At 43.4% G+C, this 21308-nt stretch overlaps 1 protein-coding gene across 5 annotated transcripts in view; it reads right to left on the bottom strand.

Annotated features, from left to right (window-relative positions):
• Positions 1-9831: 9831 nt before the first annotated feature.
• Positions 9832-21308, bottom strand: part of Lyn (LYN proto-oncogene, Src family tyrosine kinase) — a 134856-nt gene continuing 123379 nt past the window's right edge. For all 5 annotated transcript variants that reach the window (XM_090338831.1, XM_090338835.1, XM_090338833.1 and 2 more), the window contains exons 12-13: positions 20356-20487; positions 9832-13072 (exon numbers count right to left, since the gene is read on the bottom strand). In XM_090338831.1, the coding sequence (XP_090194957.1) occupies positions 12870-13072; positions 20356-20487 (335 nt within the window). In that variant the 3' untranslated portion in view covers positions 9832-12869. The remainder of the gene's footprint in view (positions 13073-20355; positions 20488-21308) is intronic.

Below are 21308 nucleotides of genomic sequence, written 5' to 3'. Positions count from 1 at the left end.
GGATTTTTACACTGTGGACCAGGAATCACTATCTCAGAGCTCACTGACATTTTTTTTTTTTTAGTCTGTCGTGGGATTTGAAACTCTGGGCCTGGGTGTTGTCCCTGAGCTCTTTAGCTCAAGGCTACCTCCCTACCCCTTGAGTCACAGCATTACTCCAATATCCTGGTTTTCTAGTGGTTAATTAGAGATAAGAGTCTCATGGATTTTAGTGCCCAGGCTGGCTTTGAACTGTGATCCTCAGATCTCAGCCTCCTGAGTAGCTAGGATTACAGGTTTGAGCTACCACACCCGCTCTCACTGACTTTTGACTTCATAATTCCTACTTCTCTATGATAAGAAATCATAAGGCAGAAGGGACTTTAGAGGCATTTTTGACTAGAACAAGAACCAAAGTCTAAAGGATAGACTCAGTTGTGGCATTGAGAGAAGAGAACTTTGGGCGTGCTGGAGGCCTTTGTCAAAGAGAAGAGATTTCTGGGTGTCAGTGGCTCACACCTGCAATCCTAGCTACTCAGGAGGCATAGATAATAAGCATTCTGGTTCAAAGTTCAGACAAAAAAATCTGTGAGATTCATCTCCCAATTACCTACAAAATAAGAAAGCCAGAAGTGGAGGTATGACTCAAGGGGTAGAGCAATAACCTTTTGAGCAAAAGAAATTCACAGACAACACCCAGACCCGGATCCAAGTTTCAGGACCAGCACAAAATTTAAAAAAGAAGATAGAAGAGGAGGAGGAGAAGGAAGACGACGACGACGACGAGGAGGAGGAGGAGGAGGAGGAGGAAGAGGAGGAGGAGGAGGAGAGGAGAGAGCAGAGGTTGAGGGAGGGGGAGAGGGAGAAGAGGAAGAAGGGGGAGGGGAGGCGGAGTGGGGGGTAGAAGAGGAGAAGGAGGCTCACGGAAGATGGCATGGGTTTAAGTTGCACCTGCAAAGTGGAAGAGGCTTTGATATTGCGGTCTGCAGGTGCTGAGCGCTGTGAAAGGGTCGGGAGAGTCATATTTCATTTGGCTGGAGCCCCACCTAACACCTGGCAAAATAGGTGAGGGCAGCCTGGCTCATAAGTTATTTTTTGCTCAAGCAAACTCTATTACATTTAATTTGTCTGGAGACTTCCTTTAAACACAGTCATCTTTACAGCAGGCTCGCCTTCCCTGGTTTAAGCATGCATGGGAAAATGTGTGAGCTGCTGCCATTTGTTCTGTACAGACTCTCCGCACACCACTGTCTCATTTCACATTGGGACTCCACACTTGCTTACATATGATCACTTTGGATTCATTTCCATCACCAGGAAAAGCATCTGATTTTCCCCTTCCACTTTCTGTCCTCTTGTAAATGGCAGTAGCGTTAAGAGGAGTCCACAGCACAAGCCTGGCTATGCTAGGCAGTGGGCAGTGTGTCTCAGGAGGGCCTTTTTGACACCCTCTTTGCAGCCCTAATTTCACAGTGCATCTGTGTGTAGCCGGGGCCTCCCAGAATCTGCTTCAAGTCAGAATCCTGAGTTCAAGTCAGGGCCTGGGCCTTGTCCCTGAGCCTTTAAAAAGTCTTTGGCCCTGCATGCTGTCGCTGAGCTTTTCTACTCAAGGCTAGTACTTTATCACTTGAGCCACAGTTCCACTTCCAGTCCTGGGCTTGAGCTCAGGGCCTGAGCTATATCCTTGGACTTTCTCAAGGCTAGAGGCTTGAGCCTCAGCGCCACTTCTGGCTTTTTTCTATGTATATGGTACCCAGGGTCTTCATGCATGCTAGGCAAGCTCTCTACCACTAGGCCAACCTCCCGGCCCTCACTTCCAGCTTTTTTGATAGTTAATTGGAAATAAGTGTCTCATGGACTTTACTGACTGAGCTGACTTTGAACTGCAGTTCTCATATCTTAGCTTTCTGAGTAGCTAGGAGTACAGACAAGAGCTGCCAGAGCCTCACTGATTCCAGAAAACTTGTAAACTGCAAACATAAAAGAAGTTTTTGTGTGAAAAGCCAAACTGCCCCCCCAAACTAGAGAAAGCTCTAACCTGGATATATTGCCATTAGTACCTTTAAGCAATCTAGCAACAAATCTTAGTGAAATTTCGAGAAGAAAACAACAGAACTTCCTTTCCTTGATGATAACTTAAAGGGCTCACCTCTCAATCCAAGATTTGACAGAATAATTGCTCACTGGTCTGGCAATGGTTCTGTAGGTCAGTATTCAAATTAATAACTAAGTACCAATGTGTAGGAATTGGGGGAAAATTAAATCTTGCCATTTATATTATAGGCAAACCAACATGTTGGTTATTTGCCAGTGGAGGGTGCCAGTTTTTTCAGCTGGAAATGCTCTGTTTATTCTTAATAATCATATAACTTTATGAATAACATTCTGATATTAAAGCAAACATGTACCTATTCAGCCAGGGAACTTGATGTAAGTGTTAGAGTAAAATTAAATAACAACGTTAACTTGTCATAGCTTTACAGTTTCTCCAACTGACACTTGCAATTGACATCTGCTATTTTGTAGGGCTTAAATTGAGCTCTGAAACTTTTAAAAAGTATTATATATTACACTTTTGTGAGACTGATAAAAATCTCTTTCATGCATATTGTTTTCAGCCTGAAGTTGTGAAGATAGAAATAGGCATTTAAAAAATTCATCATAGGTCACCATTCCTTATTTTCTTAATATTCAGAAAGAAGTAACTGTATTTGGCAATATGATTTACTTGTATTTATTTATACATTTCAATTTCAGGTCACAAGAAATAGAACCTGGCTGAAATAGCTTGCTTTTTTACACAAGATAGAAGCCAAAGCCAGACACTGGTGGCTGACATCTGTAATCTTAGCTATTCAGGAGAGTGAGATTTGAGGATCGCAGTTCAAAGCCAGCCAGGCATGAAAATCTGTGAGACTCTTATCTCCACTTAACCATTAGAAAACCAGGCATAGCAGCATGGCTTAAAATGGTAGAGTGTTAGCCCTAAGCTGAAGAGCTGAGGCACAGTGCCCAAGCCCAGCATTCAAGCCCCGCTACCACCAAAAACAAAATACAAACAAAACAAAACAACAACAAAAACCAAAAAAACTGAATAGAAGCCAGTTGTTAGTCTTCTGGCTAGTGAAAAGTATATCACTTTCCAACTGAGAATATATGAGAATAAAAACGATGACTACAGTAAGTATTTTGCTGAGTAGTTAGTATTTACTGGGCTGTGAATGAAATTATCTTCAGGTATCATGCAGCATTACAACACAGAACATCCAGGGAAATTTACACTTTTTACAGAAAGGCCACGCAATTCCAGTGTAATTAATTTAGGTATGAACTTGAAGACTGTAATTACCACCCTCAAGAGCCATTAACGTGGGTGAGCACTTTCTTCCTTCCTTCCTCCTCCTCCTCCTCCTCCTCCTCCTCCTCCTCCTCCTCCTCCTCCTCCTCCTCCTCCTCCTCCTCTTCTTCTTCTTCCTCCTCCTCCTCCTCCTCTTCTTCTTCTTCTTCTTCTTCTTCTTCTTCTTCTTCTTCTTCTTCTTCTTCTTCTCCTCTTCCTCCTCCTCCTCCTCCTCTTCCTCCTCCTCCTCCTCCTCCTCCTCCTCCTCCTCCTTCTCATTCTTATTCTTATTCTTATTCTTTTGTGGGTCATAGGGCTTGAGCTCTGCTTGGAAGTTGTCCCTGAGCTCTTCAGCTCAAGACTACCGCTCTACCATAGAGCCAAGCCACAGTTCCCATTTTCTAGAGGTTAATTAGAGATAAGAGTCTCAGGTCCTTTTGTGCCCAGGCTGGCTTTGAACCTTGATCCTCAGATCTCAGCATCTGGAGTAGCTAGGATTACAAGCGTGAGTCACTCTGCTCGGCTTGGGTGAACACTTTCTAGGGGAAGGGGAAAACATGGTTTTAATTGTTTTCAGTTCATTATTCCAAAGTTTACTATCATTATTAATTGTATAAAATGATGGGACTCATTGCAATACTTGTGCCCATGAGCACTTTGTGCTTTGTAGGATTTTGGTGTTTTTCTTAAATTTTAATCCCTTCCTTCTTCTTTTCTTTCTTTCTTTCTTTCTGTGGGTCCTAAGGCCTGGGCTCTGTCCTTGAACTTTCTTGTTCAAGGCTAGCACTCTACCATTATAACCATGCCTACACTTCTGGTTTTTTGGTGACTAATTGGAGATAAGAGTTTCATGAGCTTTCTTGACTGGACTGGCTTTGAACTGTGATCTTCAGATCTCAGTCTTCTGAATAGCCAGGATCACAGGTATGAGCCACTAGCACCCAGCTTGTATTTATATTTTACATTGTTATTCAATGCCAGCCATTTTTTCATTTTATTTTTTATTATCAAGGTAATGTATAGAGGGGTTACAGTTACATTCGCCAGATAGTAGATACATTACTTCTCACACATTGATACTCCTTCCTGTTTTTGTCCCCATTTCCCTCCCCACCCCCTCCCAATCATCTTGTTTTTCCCCCTTCCCTTTCCTATTTCAAATAAAGAAATAAACTTACATAGAATGTGCCAAGTAACAAAGTCAGATACAGTAACAAGATGAGATTAACCAAAGGGCAACAAAGGAGAAGAGAAATGACATACTACATTAAGAACAAGATAAAGCTCTTGTTTCCTAGAGACCCTTTCACGTAGGCTTTTTTTTTTTTTTTTTTGCCAGTCCTGTGCTTGAGCTCAGGGCCTGAGCACTGTCTTTGAACTTTCTCAAGGCTAGAGCTCTACCATTTGAGCCTCAGAACCACTTCGGCTTTTTTCTATGTTTGTGGTACCAAGGAATTGAACCGGGTCTTTGTACATGCTAGGCAAGCACTCTACCACTAGGCCAAACTCCTGGCCCATAGCCTCATCCTATATGACCTTGTGTAGTTAGGTTTTACACTATTGTAATCCTCTGCTAAGAGAGTCCTAGATGTGTAGTAATTATTACAAATGAGGGAAACCATTGAGCCTATGTTCCTTTGGGTCTGGCTTACTTCACTTAATATGATTTTTTCCAAGTCTTTCCAAATGGGGTAATGTCATTATTTCTGATGGCAGCATAGAATTCCATAGTATATAAGTACCACATCTTCTTGATCCAACCATCTACTGAGGGGGCGTCTGGGGTGGTTGCATGTCTTTGCTTTCGTAAATAGTGCTCAATAGCAGGCATTTCTATATGAAGGTTAAAACAGTTGTTTTAGCACAGTTTGTTAACACATTGGAATGTACATATCTACAAGTCTGCTCATCAATACTGAGACATGTCATTTATGTGGCTGGACACTAGATGGCAATGTTCTTCGAGGTAATTGATGAGATTTGGATATCAGGTTTTCAGAGTATTCAAAGCCTATTTCAGGGGTTGTATTAATGTGTTTTCCAGAAGTAAAGGCAAATTTACTCATTTTACTTTGTTGTTGCTGTTGTTCTTGGTCGTGAGGCTTGGACTCTGGGTCTGGGCCCTGTCCCCGAGTTCTTCAGCTCAAGGCTATTACCCTATCCCTTGAGCCACAGAACCACTTCTGGTTTTCTAGTGGTTAATTGGAGATAAGAGTTTATGGCCTTTAGTGCCCAGTCCTCAGATCTCAGCCCCCTGAGTAGCTAGGATTACAGGCCTGAGCCACCGGCGCCCGGCTTCCTCCCTTCTATTCTTTATTAAACTACCCTCTTCCTTAGAGGGGCTTGAACTCTGGGCCTGGGCACTGTCCCCAAACTTCTTTTGCTCAAGGCTAGCAGTTTACCAGTTGAGCCACCGCACCATTCTCAGCTTTTTCTGAGATAAGAGTCTCGTAGGGCTGGGAGTTTGGCCTAGAGGTAGAGTTATTGCTTAGGATGCATGAAGACCCAGGTTCAATTCCTCTGGACCACATACATAGAAAAAGCTGGAAGTGGTGCTGTGGCTCAAGTGGTAGAGCTCTAGCCTTGAGAAAGCCCAAGGACAGTGCTCAGGCCCTGAGTTCAAGCTTAGGACTAACAAAAAACAAATCTCTTGGACTTTCCTGTGCAGGCTTTGAACTACAGACCTTAGAATCTCAACTTTCTGAGTAGCTAGGATTAAAGGCTTGTGTCTCTAGTGCCCAGCTTCCCATGACAATCAAGATAATGTAAAATCAGATAAATTAAAGAGTGAAGGAAGATAAATAAATCTCCCCAGCCTCCTCTTGCCTGGGGAAGTTTCTCTGACTTTTCTTCTTGTTAAGTGACTTGAAGGCTGTGGGAGGGAGCTCTTGGTCTGGTTTGCCCTTTGGAAAGTTTGAATTTCTTCATTATAACAGGAGGTGTACGGATGTATTCAAGACCAGAGAGAAAAAGTATCAGGTCAGCAGGTCAAAACAAAGGTATAGTCTATCAGCCTGGTAGTCCCAGTTGTGGACTTTGAACACCAGGCTGCCTTAATGTCTGGGCAGTCTCTCCTTGGGAGACTGTTCTTTGAAATGAGAGCTAGGAGGACATTAAAGGGCAGGGAAGTTGCCCTTTACCGCCACCTACTGGTATGCCTGTGTAATTACCTGGAGCTAGAGTGCCTGAGAAATGTGCAGAATTATTCACATATGCCACGTGGACTTGTGGCTAGCTTATGGTTATAATCCAAAATATACATATTATACATATGTTATAATCAAAAAATATTTCATTTATTTTGCTTGCCTTAGGGCTTGAACTCAGGGCCTGGGTGCTGTCCCTGAGCCTTTGTGCTCAAGGCTAGTGTTCTACCACTGGAGCCACAACTCCACTTTGCACTTTTGGTAGTTTAGTGAAGATAAGAAGTTCACAGAACTTCTTCCCCAGGCTGTGAACTAAACTGTAATCCTCAGATCACAGTCTCCAGAGTAGCTAGGATTATAGGTGTGAACCACAGGTGCCCAGTCAAAAATACTTTATTTGCTGCTTGAACAATTGGTTTCTATGTCTCTGACATACTAGTATGTCAGTCTTTTTATTTATTTATTTACTCATTTATTCACCTACTTATTTTTATTGGTCATGGGGCTTGAACTCAGGGCATGGGTACTGTCCCCAAGCCTTTTTGCTCAAGGCTAGAGCTCTACCACTTGAGTCACAGCACCACTTCTGGCTTTTTTCTATGTATGTGGTACTGAGAAATCGAACCCAGGTCTTCGGTGCCTGCTGGGCAAGTACTCTACCACTAGGCCAAACTCCTGGCCTAGAGTTGAGAATTTTTAAACTGAATTCTAAGGTGTTCCTTCTCCTCCCCATCCCCCCTACTCTTCCTTCTCCTCCTCTTCTTCCCTCTTACCAGTTCTGGGGCTTGACCTTAGAGCCTGGATACTGTTTCTGAGCTGTTTTGCTCAAGGCGAGCACGCTACCACTTGAACCATACCTTCACATCTGGCTTTTTGTGATTAGCTGGAGTCTTACAAACATTTCCACCTGGCTTCAAATCTTGGTCCATAGATCTCAGCCTCCTCAGTATCTAAGATTACAGGTGTGAGCCAATCTGCCCACCACTATCCTTAAGCCATGTCCCATCGCCAGTGAGGCCAGCCATGCACAGACTTCGGGTTCTGTACTACCCACACCTTCCCACCACCGCTCGCCACTTCACCACACTGTGTAGTAACAGCTTTTGTCATTTTCTGTGACCAGCACAGTTCAATTGCAGATCCTCGTTATCCTCAGGTAATAGGCAACAGGAGGTAGACTAGGTATTGTAGGTCATGAACAAAGCCAGGCCCAGAGAGGTTCATAGCTCTAGGGGAGGCCAGGAAGGTGGTGTGTATGCCAGTGACTCAGAAGGCTCAGATCTGAGCATTATGGTTCCAAGCCAGCTTGGGCAAGAAGGTCCACATGAGACTCTTACCTCCAATTAATCGCTAGAAAAGCCAGAATTGTAGCTGTGGCTCAAGTAGTAGAACACTGGCCTTTCAAAATACTCAGGGACAGTGCTCAGACCCTGAGTTAGACCCCTAGGACAAGCACAAAGGAAAAAAGAGATGATAAAAGTAGACCCTAATGGAGGAACTTTGGAGGCCTTAGTGGAGGGGCTTTGAACACAAAGATGTGTAAAGACACAGGAAGGAGACCTCAGAATGCTAAGCCAGTGAGAGGCTTCAGGAGGAAGCTGCTCTATATATACTTTGACCTGGCCTCCGGACGATAGGAAACACATTTCTGTTTTTTAAGCCACCCTGTCTGTAGCTTTTTTTTTTTTTTGGTGGCAGCCAAGGATGTACTGCTCACTTTTCACTTCAAATCCTCCCACTTGTCACTGGGTGTTAATCCTCCAGGCTTTTAAGCCTCAGTCACCCCAGAACTATGAACTTGACAATTAGGTCCATTCTCTAAGCCCCAGAGCTCACTAATCTGGAGCCATTTGACCCTGCCTTGCCAGCTTCACCTACCAAAATCCTTCTGGCTGGGTGCAGTAGCTCACACCTGTAATCCTAGCTACTCAGGAGGCTGAGATCTGAGGATCAAGGTTCAAAGCCATCCCAGGCACAAAAGGACCTGAGACTCTTATCTCCAATTAACGTCTAGAAAACAGGAAGTGGGGGTTGGCTCAAGAGTAGGGTGGTAGCCTTGAGCTGAAGAGCTCAGGGACAGTGCCCATGACCCACCCCCCCAAAAAATCCTTCTCTACACTTGTCTATTTTCCGTCACTCTTTTTTTTTGTTGTTGTTAGTTCTAGGCCTTGAACTCAGGGCCTGAGAACTGACCTTGGACTTTCTCAAGGCTAGAGCTCTACCACTTAAGCCAGCCTCACTTCCAGCTGTTTCTAAGTGTGTGGTACTGAGGAATAGAACCCGGGTCTTCCCATTCTACCACTAGGCCAAACTCCCAGCCTCTTCTGTCACTTTAGTGGGGTCTTCTTCCATATCAATCCTGGTGCTTCTTCACGTGGTCTTTCCTGGCATGGAGCATCATGAGAATTCTGGACAACAAACTATCTTCAGTGGGAGGTATACCTATGAAAATAAAACCTATATTCTTATTTATGTTTTTGGTCATTCATGGGGCTTGAACTCCAGACCTGGTCACTGGCCTTTGTTGCTCTAAGCTAGTACTTTACCACTTTGAGCCACAGCACAGCTTCTACTTTCCTGATGGTTAACTGGAGATGAGAGACTCTCCTGCCTGGTTTTGAACTGTGATCTTCAGATCTCAGCTTCCTGATAGCTAGGATGAGTCACCTGTTTTGGGATATAAAGATCTGTATTCCACGAATACATGACTTCCTTGTCTTTTCTCCACAGAGACTTCATCCGCTGGACCCTGAACAGCATACTGCCTTAGCTCTTCTAGTTGTTGTCTTAGCAACTCTTAGCCTTTTTGATGGCCCACTGTTAGTCAGCATCTGTCATGTGACCAGCTTAAAAGCAGGAAACCATTTTCTCTAGTTCCCAGTTTCAGAGGTTTCTATGCATAGTTGCTTCACCTCATTGCTTTGGGTCCAGAGCAGCAGGGGAAGAAGCCTGTGTATTTCATGACAGGTGGGCAGGAAGAGGCCAGTACCCCAGCTTCTCTATCTGGGCCACAACTCCAATTAGAGTCGCTTCCTCCAGCCAGGCCCTATTCCCTTAGATGGAGATAACTGAGATTTTACTCCTGTAAAACGTATCAATGGGGGAACTTGCTGAAATCTATATTTTGTCAATCCTCAAAGCAAAAAATAATTTTATTCAAAACTATAAACTCTTTGAAATTGTGAGTGATGAGTTTAATGTGTACATAACATTGTGTCTATGAAAAATTGAGAGAGGTTTCTCCTCACATCTATACAGACTTCAGTGGATCATCTTGTAAGCTACACTCTTGCCCACCACAACACTGAACACTGTGTAGTTTGCTACACAGGCATTTCATTCACTTTATTTCACAAGGAAACAACGAGAGCCAAAGCCAGTCTCTTTATTTCTGTGTTTTTGAATGTATCTGATTGCTTAGCTATGAACTGAAGATAGCCATTTTCCAGGCCTTTCTGGGGTTGTTGTGTGAGTTTGTTTCTGTAACGTGAGAAAACACAAGAAAGCTATATTGGTGTCTTCATGTGCTTACAATCAGCACTTTGACCAGCAAGAATATCAAGGCTCAGATTCATTTAGTCTAAAAACTTACAGCAAAAATGTGGATTCTCCCTTCCATCAGGCAGGAGAAATAAAGGAAGACATGGAGAAGAAAGGCGGGAGTTGTCATGTCATCAGAGATAAGCTCTTGTTGAGGAAGCAGAAAGTATTCACGAACGGTGGAAACATAACTGGAATTGAACATGACAAGAGTGGAGAATCCAGTTGGGGAACATTTCATTTAATCCAGTGGAATGTATCCAAAGTAGTATTTCCGCATTGAGAACCTTTTAGTGTGTTGGTTGTCTGGGTATAGTTCACGAGAGCTGGGAGAAGAAAAAGGAAAGGAAGCACTGACAATGAATTTATAGTTATCATGGTTCCAGTGCTTTGGCTCTATCCACTATATAAGTAGAATGAGTGGCCCCTCCTTTGATTACTGTTGAGTACACTCTTGGGACAAGGACACCTGTGGGTTTTTTAAACTGGTACTGTAGTTTGAATTCTGGATCTCATGTTTGCCAGCAGCTGCTCCATAACACTATCACATTGCTGTGCTATCCTCGAGAAAGGGTCTCACTATTTGCTCAGGTGTGAACCTGGACCACAATCCTATTTTTCACTTCCCATTGCAGTTGGATGACATGCCTTCTCTGCCATGACCAGCTTTCTTTTGTTGAGATGCATGTTTCATTGACTTTTCTGTTCAGGCTGGCCAAAGACACGGGTTTTCCAAATTCATTCTCCTGGGAGGCTAGGGGAACAGGTAGGTGCTGCCCCATTCAGTGATGGATCGAAAAGGGGCCTTGGAAGATTTTTCTGCCTAGGATTGCCTCCAACTGCAATCCTCAGCTTCCCAAGTGGCTAAGATGACAGGTGCCCAGCTGACTGCTTGACTTTTGAGCAGCAGGCATGGCTCACACACTTTGCTGATGGCTCCTGATGGAGGTCAGGTCAGGATGGAGGAGAGGATGAAATGCTTGACCAAGAGGGAAAGTCAAATAAGAAATAGGAACAGAAGCAAAACAAGGTAAAGATAACGTTTTAGTGAGTCTCGAGAGACTTTTAATCCTAGGGATCCTTTCCAATCCCTCTCCATGAAACAAACTGAATAATATGAGTGGTTATGGAGCAAAATGTGAACAAGGAACATAGAGATCAGGAACTTTACCAGTGCAAACCAACGCTGAGATACTCCACAGGGATAGTATTCTATCTTTGTGAACTGAGAAATTTTAAGACTTCCGAAAGGATGTTTTCATACATGAGAAAAGACATTTTAAAGCAATCGCTCAAGGAAAAAGACTAAAATTTAGAGAAAAGAGACTCTAAGATTTTAATGGTGCTTGTAACACTTATTTGAAAACAAGTCTTTTTATTTTTACTTTTTCTTTAGTTTATTGGTTTTTTTTTTTCAAAAAATTGCTGGTACTGGAGTTTCAACTTGTCTTCATACTTGCTAGGCAGGTGATCTTACCATGAGCCATGAAAGCACACTTATTTGGTGCTTTTCAAGGGACTTCAGGAGTCCAAACCATTGGCTCCCCAGTTCTCTAATTTGATAGCAAAAAGGATGAAGAACTTCCATACAAGTTTATAGAACTATTAGCTCCCCACTCTCCACCAATAAGTACTTACTTCTATGATCTCAGTTGTTGAACATTTCTGAACACACGTATACACAAAGAAAAGTTTGAGATGTTATTGGACCAGGTATATTAAAACAAAATCAAAAATAGAATTATTAGGTCTGTACATATATCATAAGTGAAATGAATTGTCACTGCAGTCATTCTGAGCTTCCAGTAGAAAAGCTGAGTAAACAAAACCTCTCTATCTCTTGCCACATTAGTTTCTGGGCCCTTTGGAATCACTTTTTTTTTTTCCATATTCTTGGGTACATAAACAAACTAGAAAAGATTGATTAATCACAAAAGGGCCTCAAATCTGGAATCATTATTATTATTACTTGTTTACTTTCTAGAGTACAACTAAAATTAATCTTTGATCCTTAAAATAATGTTCAAATCATTTGAAGCGATGAAGGAAATGTTTACACTCTGCAAAGTTCAGCAGAAATTAGGATGGTATTGTTCTTCCAAAGGACACAGTCCAAAGTCTTTAGTAAACCCTAGAATTGAAAGGCTGGATGGTTAATATTCCTTCACAAGGCAGAGCAGTTTTTGAGGCTTTTTTCCTTCCCTGGAAGTTATGGGCTAGAAGCCCCGAGCCATGAGTCCTGGTCTTGGTGAGTGCACCTAAATGACTGTCCTGCAGGGGGCAGTCTTGCTGCTGTCTGCCCATCAGATTTATCAACTCTTATGGTAGTAACTGTTTTGTCAAATTTATGAATGGACTCCAAAGAACAAAACATCGAAATCTGAAAGCTTTCTTAAGCTGCTGACTTTACCTGCAAAATCTAACAGGTTGGATTAGTAAGTTAAAAAAAAAGGCAATGCATAGAGAAAAACACAAAGAAGTGCAAAGCAGTGTCATGCTATGCAGGAGGTTATTTTTTGCTTAACAGAAGAGTTTAGTTCTGCCATCACTGTGGATTTGTTACCCTGGTCTCTGAACTTTTGAGTCACACGCCTTCATTGTGTTTGCATGACCAGTGTGGGTTCATTTTTGGAGAGAAGAGTTGTTCTGTCCTCAGAAGGCTGATGGTGACCAGGCAGGAAAGGTCGCCCAGCTGACACACCTTAGTGGACCTCAAGCCAAAGAAACAGAATGCTTTCCCACACCATGCTGGCCTTCCTGAGAAACTCAGCCTCTAAGTGCAGGTCAGGCCAGCCAGAGGTGCAGATGACTGACCGGGCCACTAGACAAGGCTACTTCATCTCATCCGGAGCCGTTTCTCTTTCAAGCTAAGGCTGCTGCTGATACTGGCCCTCGGTGGCAGTATAGAAATCATCGAGGACACTCTGTAGGTAATCGAAGGTTGGCCTCTCCTCAGCCTTTTCTTTCCAGCACATCTTCATGATTTCGTAGAGTTCGTCTGGGCAGTTCTCCATGCGAGGCATTCGGTAGCCCTGCGACAGGGCGCTCATCACGTCTGCATTGGTTCTCCCTAGGGTCGCAAAACCACATTTAGAAACTGACCAGAAGGCTACAGGGGTCTTTTTGCGATTCAGATCCTGCAAGTATTTTTTTTAAAGTATTATTTTTTTTAAAGCTTAAAAAAACATTATTGAGTATATTATGGTTTGAAATGTACTCTTCCCAAAGTCACAAGTTGAAATCCTAACCTCAAGTCATTCAGAATGGGACCATATTGGGAGATGAGTCCAGTGAAGAAGAGAATGCAGCACAATGAAAGCCAGGCACTGGTGGCTTATGCTATATATCATCTTAGTTACTCAGGAGGCTGAGACTTGAGGATGGAAATTCCAGGTCAGTCTGGGCAGGGAAGTCTCTGAGGGTCTTATCTCCAATTAACTACTAAAAAGCTAGAGGTGGAGGAATGGCGTAACTGGTAGAGAGCTAGCCTTGAGCTCTAAGGGACAAAGCTAAGGGGACAGCGTTTGTTTGCCAGTCCTGGGGCTTGAACTCAGGGCCTGGGCACTATCCTTGTGACCACTTGAGCCTCCTGTCTTTTTTTTGTGTGTATGTGATACAGAGGAATTGAACCCAGGCAAGCAATCTACCACTAGGCTATGCTCCCAGCCTAAGGGACAGTGTTTAGGCCCTGAGTTCAAGCTCCAGTATTGGCATATGCATACGTGCATGAACACACACACACACACACACACACACACACACACACACACACACACACACACACAGAGTTATATGAAGCTGAAGGGGCAGGTCCCAACCAAACATGACCAATATCCTTCTAGAAAGAAGAGATAGAGACACAAAGAGGAAAGACTTCACATTGGGACTTCACATAGGGACAGATGGCTATCCTCCAGCCCAGATAAAAGCCTCAAATAAATATGATTCTGGCCAGGTGCAGTGGATCACACCTGTAACCCTAGTTATTCAGGAGGCTGAGATCTAAGGATCTCAGTTCAAAGCCAGCCTAGTCACTAAAATCCATGAGACTCTTCTCTCCAATTAACCAGTAGAAAACAGGAAGTAGCACCTTGGCTCAAGGGGTAGAACCATAGCCTTGAGTTGAAGAGCTCAGGCTCAGAGTTCAAGCCCATGGCCGATACACAAAAACAAAAATAAAAGCAAGAACAACAACAAAAAAAACCCACCCTGATTCTGCCAATATCGTCATCTCTGTCTTTTGGCTGCCAGTTTCTAGAATTTTTTATGACTTCCTGCTACTCTGCATGTATACACATACTGTATATGTGTATTATGTGTGTATATACACACATGTGTCTGTAGGCATATATGTATATATTACTATGGGATTATACATATATGTATGTATATGCATATGTATGTGTATATATGTGTATAAGTTAGTAGGGGATATCAAGATTGCATTCAGTTTATTAAAAAGCAAAACCAGGCAAATGTATAAGTTGAAGACAAAGAAAATTCTCTTTGGTAAGAAAAGGTATGGAGCCTGACTAGAACTCTTTTCTGCTTCCACATGGATTTATTTAGAAAGCAATTATCTTCATGCATTTTATCTCATCTCCCCTTTTCCCCCAGCATCTCACTATGTGACCCAGGCAGGATCAAATTCATGATCTTCCTGCCTCCACCTCCGGAGTACTGAGACTAGAGACAGGCACTACCACTCTCAGTGCCACTATTTAGGTTATTATCTTTAATAACTTAATTCAACATGGTGATCTGTGAGTACAATGCATCTCAACCAGTGTCATTTCTCCTATCATTCATCTCCATCTCTCCCAAACCCACCCACACCAATTATCTGACTAATTCCTAAGCTAGTGCTCTATTACATGGGCCATATCACCAGCTCTACTTTTTGTCAGTTATCTTGAAGGCAGAGTCCAGCAGATTCTTCCACCTGCCCTCAAACCTCAATCCTCTAGATCTTTATCTACTGAGGATTCCAGGTGTGAGTCATCAGAACTCACTTCACTAGCATATTTTCTTAAAATTTTGTCTTCCATTGTAAATTTACTTAAATCCATCGTCTTCAAGTTCCAGTAGCACTGGTAATATTGCCCAATTGTTAGATACTCAGCATTTACTTAGAAATGAATCAGAGTTAGGTCATCTGCAGGACACTTATCTGTAGTATAGTCCGTGTCATTTGTGGGATACTTTTTCTCCTATGAGCAAGATAACGAGAGGCAGAAAGTGAGAGGCAAATCACAGCTTGCCTCAAATAGTCATTAAACTGTTCCTGTCTTTAGTACTTGACTAGAGTCAAAGCTCAGGTGGAATTTTCCTGTTTTCAACATCCCTTGAGGGGAGTCAAGTGCTCAAATGGAAGAGGGCTTCTAATACCTACTAATGTCTCAGGCTCTCACATTGAGAAATGTGAGGGAAAAAGGGTTATTTGAATAATAACATTGTCCAGCATTATTGCAGCACTACAGAAAATTGCACTCCTTTAGCCATTTTAGCAGCTCCTAGTCTCATCTGTATCTTTTGCATATTTTGTCCCTCCCTCTTAGGGTAGGCATGTGAGCTTCTCTATAAGACTTTGTTTCATGCAGAAGATATGTACAATCTGGCAAAGAAGAGGAACACTATCTCAAGCCCTTTCCTTTCCATTGTGATAAATTTCATCATCACTTGTCACTGAAAAACTTTCTAAAAAAATCACTTTAGGGCAAATGGCTTTACTAGAACTAAAATATAATCTTTAAAAATGCTTATTCTGTCACCAGTTTTTTTTTTTTCAGATAGTAGATCACCACTCCTTTAGGATCAATCTCTCTCTCTGTCAGTAAGGGGCTTGAGCTCTGGGCCTGGGCGCTGTCCCTGACTCCTTCTAGTGCTCTGTCACTTGAGCCACAGCACCACTTCCAGTTTTTCTGGTGGTTAATTGAAGATAATAGTCTCACAGATTTTTGTGCCCAGGCTGGCTTGAACTGCGATTCTCAGATCTCAGCCTCCTGAGTAGCTAGGATTACAGGTGTGAGCCACAAGGGACCTACTGAGATGCATCTTTTTCACGTAGAAAATTCCTATAGAAATATAATCACAGCTTTGAAATGAGGACCTCTGGCCTCACCTCCATTTCCCCACCTATAGTACACCCCACAACAAAAAGAGAACAGGAAATGCAGACTTCAACTCTGCCTGTGATGAAACTAGGAATCACCTGGTGATTATAGGCAAAAGTGGGTCTGAATGGAGAGGAAGAGTATGTCCTTAGCATGCCTGCATGGAGGGGCTGTAGCAGGCAGAACAGGAAGGCATACCCCCAACTTATCCTGGGAAGGCCCCGTTATGACCAGCACCCCCCAAGGGGGAGTGGAGCCAGTTGCCACAGGTTGCCGGGCAGAGACCCCGTTACAGGTGGAGTCAGTGTGTTATGGTGTGACTGTGTTCATATCTCCCCTCCCCATGCTGAACTCACGCTCAACTATGATGGCCATTGCGACAGTGTTGAAGAGTGCTTTACTAGATGGATAGGTTAAGAGAGTTCTGACTGTGAGTTCTCATCTCCGTGTTAGTTTGTGACAGTCACAAAGCCAGGCTGCCTCTCCTGCTTTGTCTGTTCTGCATGCTTGCCCTTCTGCTTTCCACCATGTTATGAAGTGGCACCAGGCCCTCACTGGACACTGAGCAGATGCTCTTGGCCCTCCCTTTTTAACTTTCAGAATGGCGAGCCAGGTAAATCTCACTCCTTTACAAGTTACCTGGGTGCAGCATTCTGTTTTAACCACTGAACAGAGAGGAAGACAAATGGCGCAGAAGAGCTCCATGCCTGGGCATCAAAAAGCAGCCAGCAAAAGTGCAGGCTGCTTGGGACCAGAGACTTAGGAATGAGGAGAAAGGCTCAGTGTGAAAACATGTCATTTCGTGGATGAAGCTAGAGGGCACTGCTGAGTGACATACACAGACACAAAGGGAGGTAACTATGATGGCCTTCCTGGGAGGCTCTGGAGTAGAAATTGGTAGGTAGCTCCATCCCCAATCCTTACAAAGCACAAGCAAACTGGGAACAGACTAAGAAATCCTTCTTGTAATTCTCATCATTCTCTTATTCTAGTCTGTCCCTCCCTCCCTCCCTCTCTCCCTCCCTCCCTCCCTTCCTCCCTCCCTCCCACCCTTCTGTTCCAACACACGAGTTTCAACTCAGGGCTAGGCTTTTTAGATCAAGGCTAAGGCTAGAACTCTACCATTTGAGTCACAGCTCCATTTCTGACTTTTTGGTGGTTAATTGGAGACAAGAGTCTCATGGTTTTTCCTGTCTGTGCTAGCTCGAAACTGTGATCTTCAGATCTCTGCGAGCATTATAAGCATTAGCCACTAGCACCTGGCTTCTTTCAAATTTATTATAATTTTTCAACTCAAATCTTTCCAGATTCTGAGCACTAAGCACAGTGAGTGAGGCAATCCTTCCAGGCATCGGGATCTAGTCTGAAACATCTCAACTACGAGCCAGCAGCTAAGTTGTTTTGTCTGAGCTGCAGAGTCCTCAGCTAAGCGTCATGTATGTATTTTATCACTCATGTTACATGCTATTATCTTGTTACATATTTATCAGATTACACATGTGGAAATACAATCTTTTATCTAACTATAGATAATTGAGCTAAAGATATACGAAGACAGACAGTAGGTTGACCTATATTTCTCGGCCAGACATTGGTGGCTCACACCCATAATCCTAGCTACTCAGGAGGCTACAATATGAGGACCAAGAAAGCCAATAAGTTGCTTATCTCCAGTTGACCAATAAAAAGCCAGAAGTGGAGCTTTAACTCAAGTAGTAGAGTGCTAGCCTTGATAAAAAACATGCTTAGGCACAGAGTCCAGACCCTAAGTTCATGCTCTACTACTGCATACACACATATACATGGGCACACACACGTATATACACACACAGACATTTCACCACTCTTTAGAATAAGTTTGTAGGGACATTCAGATTATAAAATTCTTATAAGAGAGAAATACTCTGGGGCTCTCAGCTCAATGCAGGTACTACCCAAAGTTGTTCTCTCCAGGTGGCTGCATTCTAGCTGGTCTGTGGCCATCCTGGCAGAGTAGTGAGATTGACCAGTACATGCCCACCACAGCCCTGCTCTGTCCCCAAGCTCCCTGCTTTCCAGGTACATCAATCTCCTGTGACCACAGAGCTCTTGACATACACTTATTTCAAGTGTATGACATTGGCCTGCTTCCTCACCCCAAACAAGGAGCGTGACAAATGAAATGGCCAAGTGGGTGGGTCATCCATCTATCCATCATCCATCCATCCATCCATCCATCCATCCATCCATCCATCCACTGAATACTTATTGAGACAGACCATACTGGCCTAATCCCAGGTTCCAGCTATTCCTATTGTATGCCAATCAGCCCAGGAGACTCCCTCCATCATGTCTTTGAGCCCCTGGCAACTAGATAAAAAACATCAGCCCCTGCTCACAGTCTCCCAGCATCCTACCCACCCATAGCTGAATGTCAGTAAAGCACTCATCTCTCTCTACCAGAATAGTAGCTCTCCAAGGCTGCAGGCTGTGATAACTGCATCTTTAGAGTCTTCACAGTACCTGGCATGCTGAGATTTTTTTGTTGTTGTTGTTGGTAATGGGGCTTGATGTCTGGACCTGGGCACTGTCCCTAAGGCTTTTCAGCTCAAGGCTATTATTCTACTACTTAAGCTTGAGCAACAACACCACTTCTGGCTTTATGGTGGTTAAGTGGAGATAAGTCTCATGGACTTTCTTGTCTTGGCTAGCTTTGAACTTCAATCCTCAGATCTCAGTCTCCTGAGATTATAGGTGTGAGCCACCAGAGCTTGGCCTTTTTTTTTTTTTTTGCCAGTCCCAGGGCTTGAACTCAGGGCCTGAGTTCTACCACTTGGGCCACAGCACCACTTTCAACTTTTTTCTGTGTATATGGTATGGAGGAATCGAATCTGGGGCTTCATGCATGCTAGGCAAGCACTCTACCACTAGGCAACACTCCTGGCTGATAGTTTTTATGTTTTGTTGTTATTGTTATTGTTTACAGTTACTTATTTTTGTTGGTGCTGGCATCTGAAACCAGCGCCTTGCATATGCTACATAACCACTGAATCTGGAGCTTGAACTTAGGGCTTGAGCACTGTCCTTGGACTTTCTCAAGGCTAGAACTCTACCACTTGAGCCACAGTACCACTTCCAGCTTTTTCTATGTATGTGGTACTGAGGAATCGAACCTGGGCCATCAGTGCATGCTAGGCAAGCACTCTACCACTAGGCCAAACTCCAGGACCTCTCAGACAATTTTTAAATAAAGGAAGGATTTAAACAGTAAAGTTTTCATTTTAAATTCAGCTTACCTATAGATTTTGTGGAAAGTAAAACATTTGTGAATAATTAGGGAAAAAAAATTCCTTCCTCACACGTCAGTATGGATCCTGGAGGAAGTGGGGCGAAGTGGGTTTGGATACAGGGGACAGAATATGGCTTCCCTTAGCTTGGGTGAGGGGAATCTGGAGATACTGGATCGTGACCCCACGACACAGGTAAGTTGAAAATCAGAAGCATCTGTTACTGGAAACAGAAGCTATTTCCTAAAGAGGAAAAGTCTTGGGCTTGGAGTTTGGCCTGGTGGTAGAGTGCTTGCCTAGCATTCATGAAGACTTGAATTTAATTCCTTAGTACCACATACTCAGAAAAAGCCTCAAGTTGTGCTAGTGCTCAAGTGGTAGAGCTCTAACCTTGAGAGAGCTCAGGCCCTGAGTTCAAACTCCAGGACTGGTCAAAAAAAAAAAAGAGGAAATGACTTCATAACTTCAATTCTAGGGCTGGAGGCATGGCTCAGGTGGCAGAAGACCTGCTCTAGCAGGTGTCAGGCACTGAGTTTAAATCCTAGTACCAAGAGCAAAATCAACCAGATAAACAAGAAAAAATACCCTCAGTTCCAAATCAACTAGAATACACCGGAAATCCTCATGTTTACATTTGTTTTTTCCTGTGTCAGGGGCACTTATGTCGACTCCAGACTGTCTCAACACTTACAGCAGTAGAACAGTACAAGCACTGCTCTAGGCAATGAGTAACTAGTGGGACTCATTAGTGAAAGAAGCTATGCGTGATTAAGTGGAAAGTCAAGAAGATTTTTAGAGCAATTCGATGCTCATTTTAGAGCCATTGCCACAAAATCCAGTGCAAATCTAGCTTTGACAGGAACGTTTATTCTTTGCTTTTGGATAGACGGAACTACTTGGGTTCATACAAGCCTCCCACAGCTTGGCTCTTTCCTCAAAGACCACTTTCATGGAATTGAGTGAGTAAGCCTTACCTGGGTAGGGGATCTTCCCATAGGTGACGATTTCATACAGGAGAATCCCAAAGGACCAAACATCAGACTTGATAGTGAAGCATCCAAAGTTGATGGCTTCGGGAGCAGTCCACTTAATGGGGAACTTAGCACCTGAGGAAGAGGAAGAAGATGGCATCTCATCTTAAACAGAAAGGTCAGGGGTGTTAGGCCTTCATATTTTCTTCTTTTGAGTTTTTGGTCACGGGGCTTAAACTCTGGGCTCTCTCCCTGCCTGAGCTCTTCAGCTCAAGGCCAGCACTATACCACCTGAGGCACAGCGCCACTTTCTGATTTTTTGTTTTTAAACGAAGAACTAAGCATCTTAGCCAGGCACGCACTAAGAGGCTGACATCTGAGGCTCACAGATTGATGACAAGCCCTGGCAGGAAAATCTGTAATTCTTATCTTTGATAAACTACTTAGAAAAAGCTGTAAGTGGTGCTGTGGTTCAATGGTAGAGTACTAGCCTAAAGTACAAGGAGGCTCAGGGATAGCACCCAGGCCCTGAATTCAAGCCCCAGGATTGGGGTGGAGGGGGGGGGGAGAGAGAGAGAGAGAGAGAGAGAGAGAGAGAGAGAGAGAGAGAGAGAGAGAGAGAGAGAGAGAGAGAGAAAGAGAGAGAGAGAGAGAGAGAGAGATCTTGATTATGAATACACAGACGTAGCTCAAAGTGATACACAAATGTGTTCACTTCCCCTCTGATGGCCCCCTCTTCAGAGATCACCTTCCCTCAGGGATCTTATAACAGGCTTACTTTTAAACACAAAGAACATGACATAGTGTATAAAGGAATTAATTCTATATCTGGATTTTTTTTCTGTCAACATTGAATTCCAAAGCACAGATCTTTGGTGTCTGTAGAGCCACTGTGAAAGATCTCATTTCCAAAGTTTCCTTCCTTCCTCCCTCCCTCCCTCCCACCCTCCCTCCCT

The sequence above is a fragment of the Megascapheus bottae genome, chromosome 9 (genome assembly GCF_031878675.1).
Source record: "Megascapheus bottae isolate mThoBot1 chromosome 9, mThoBot2.hap1, whole genome shotgun sequence".
In the NCBI taxonomy this organism is placed as follows: Eukaryota; Metazoa; Chordata; class Mammalia; order Rodentia; family Geomyidae; genus Megascapheus; species Megascapheus bottae.
The sequence above is the reverse complement of the archived record's forward strand: the minus strand, read 5'-3'. Positions and strand labels throughout refer to the sequence as shown.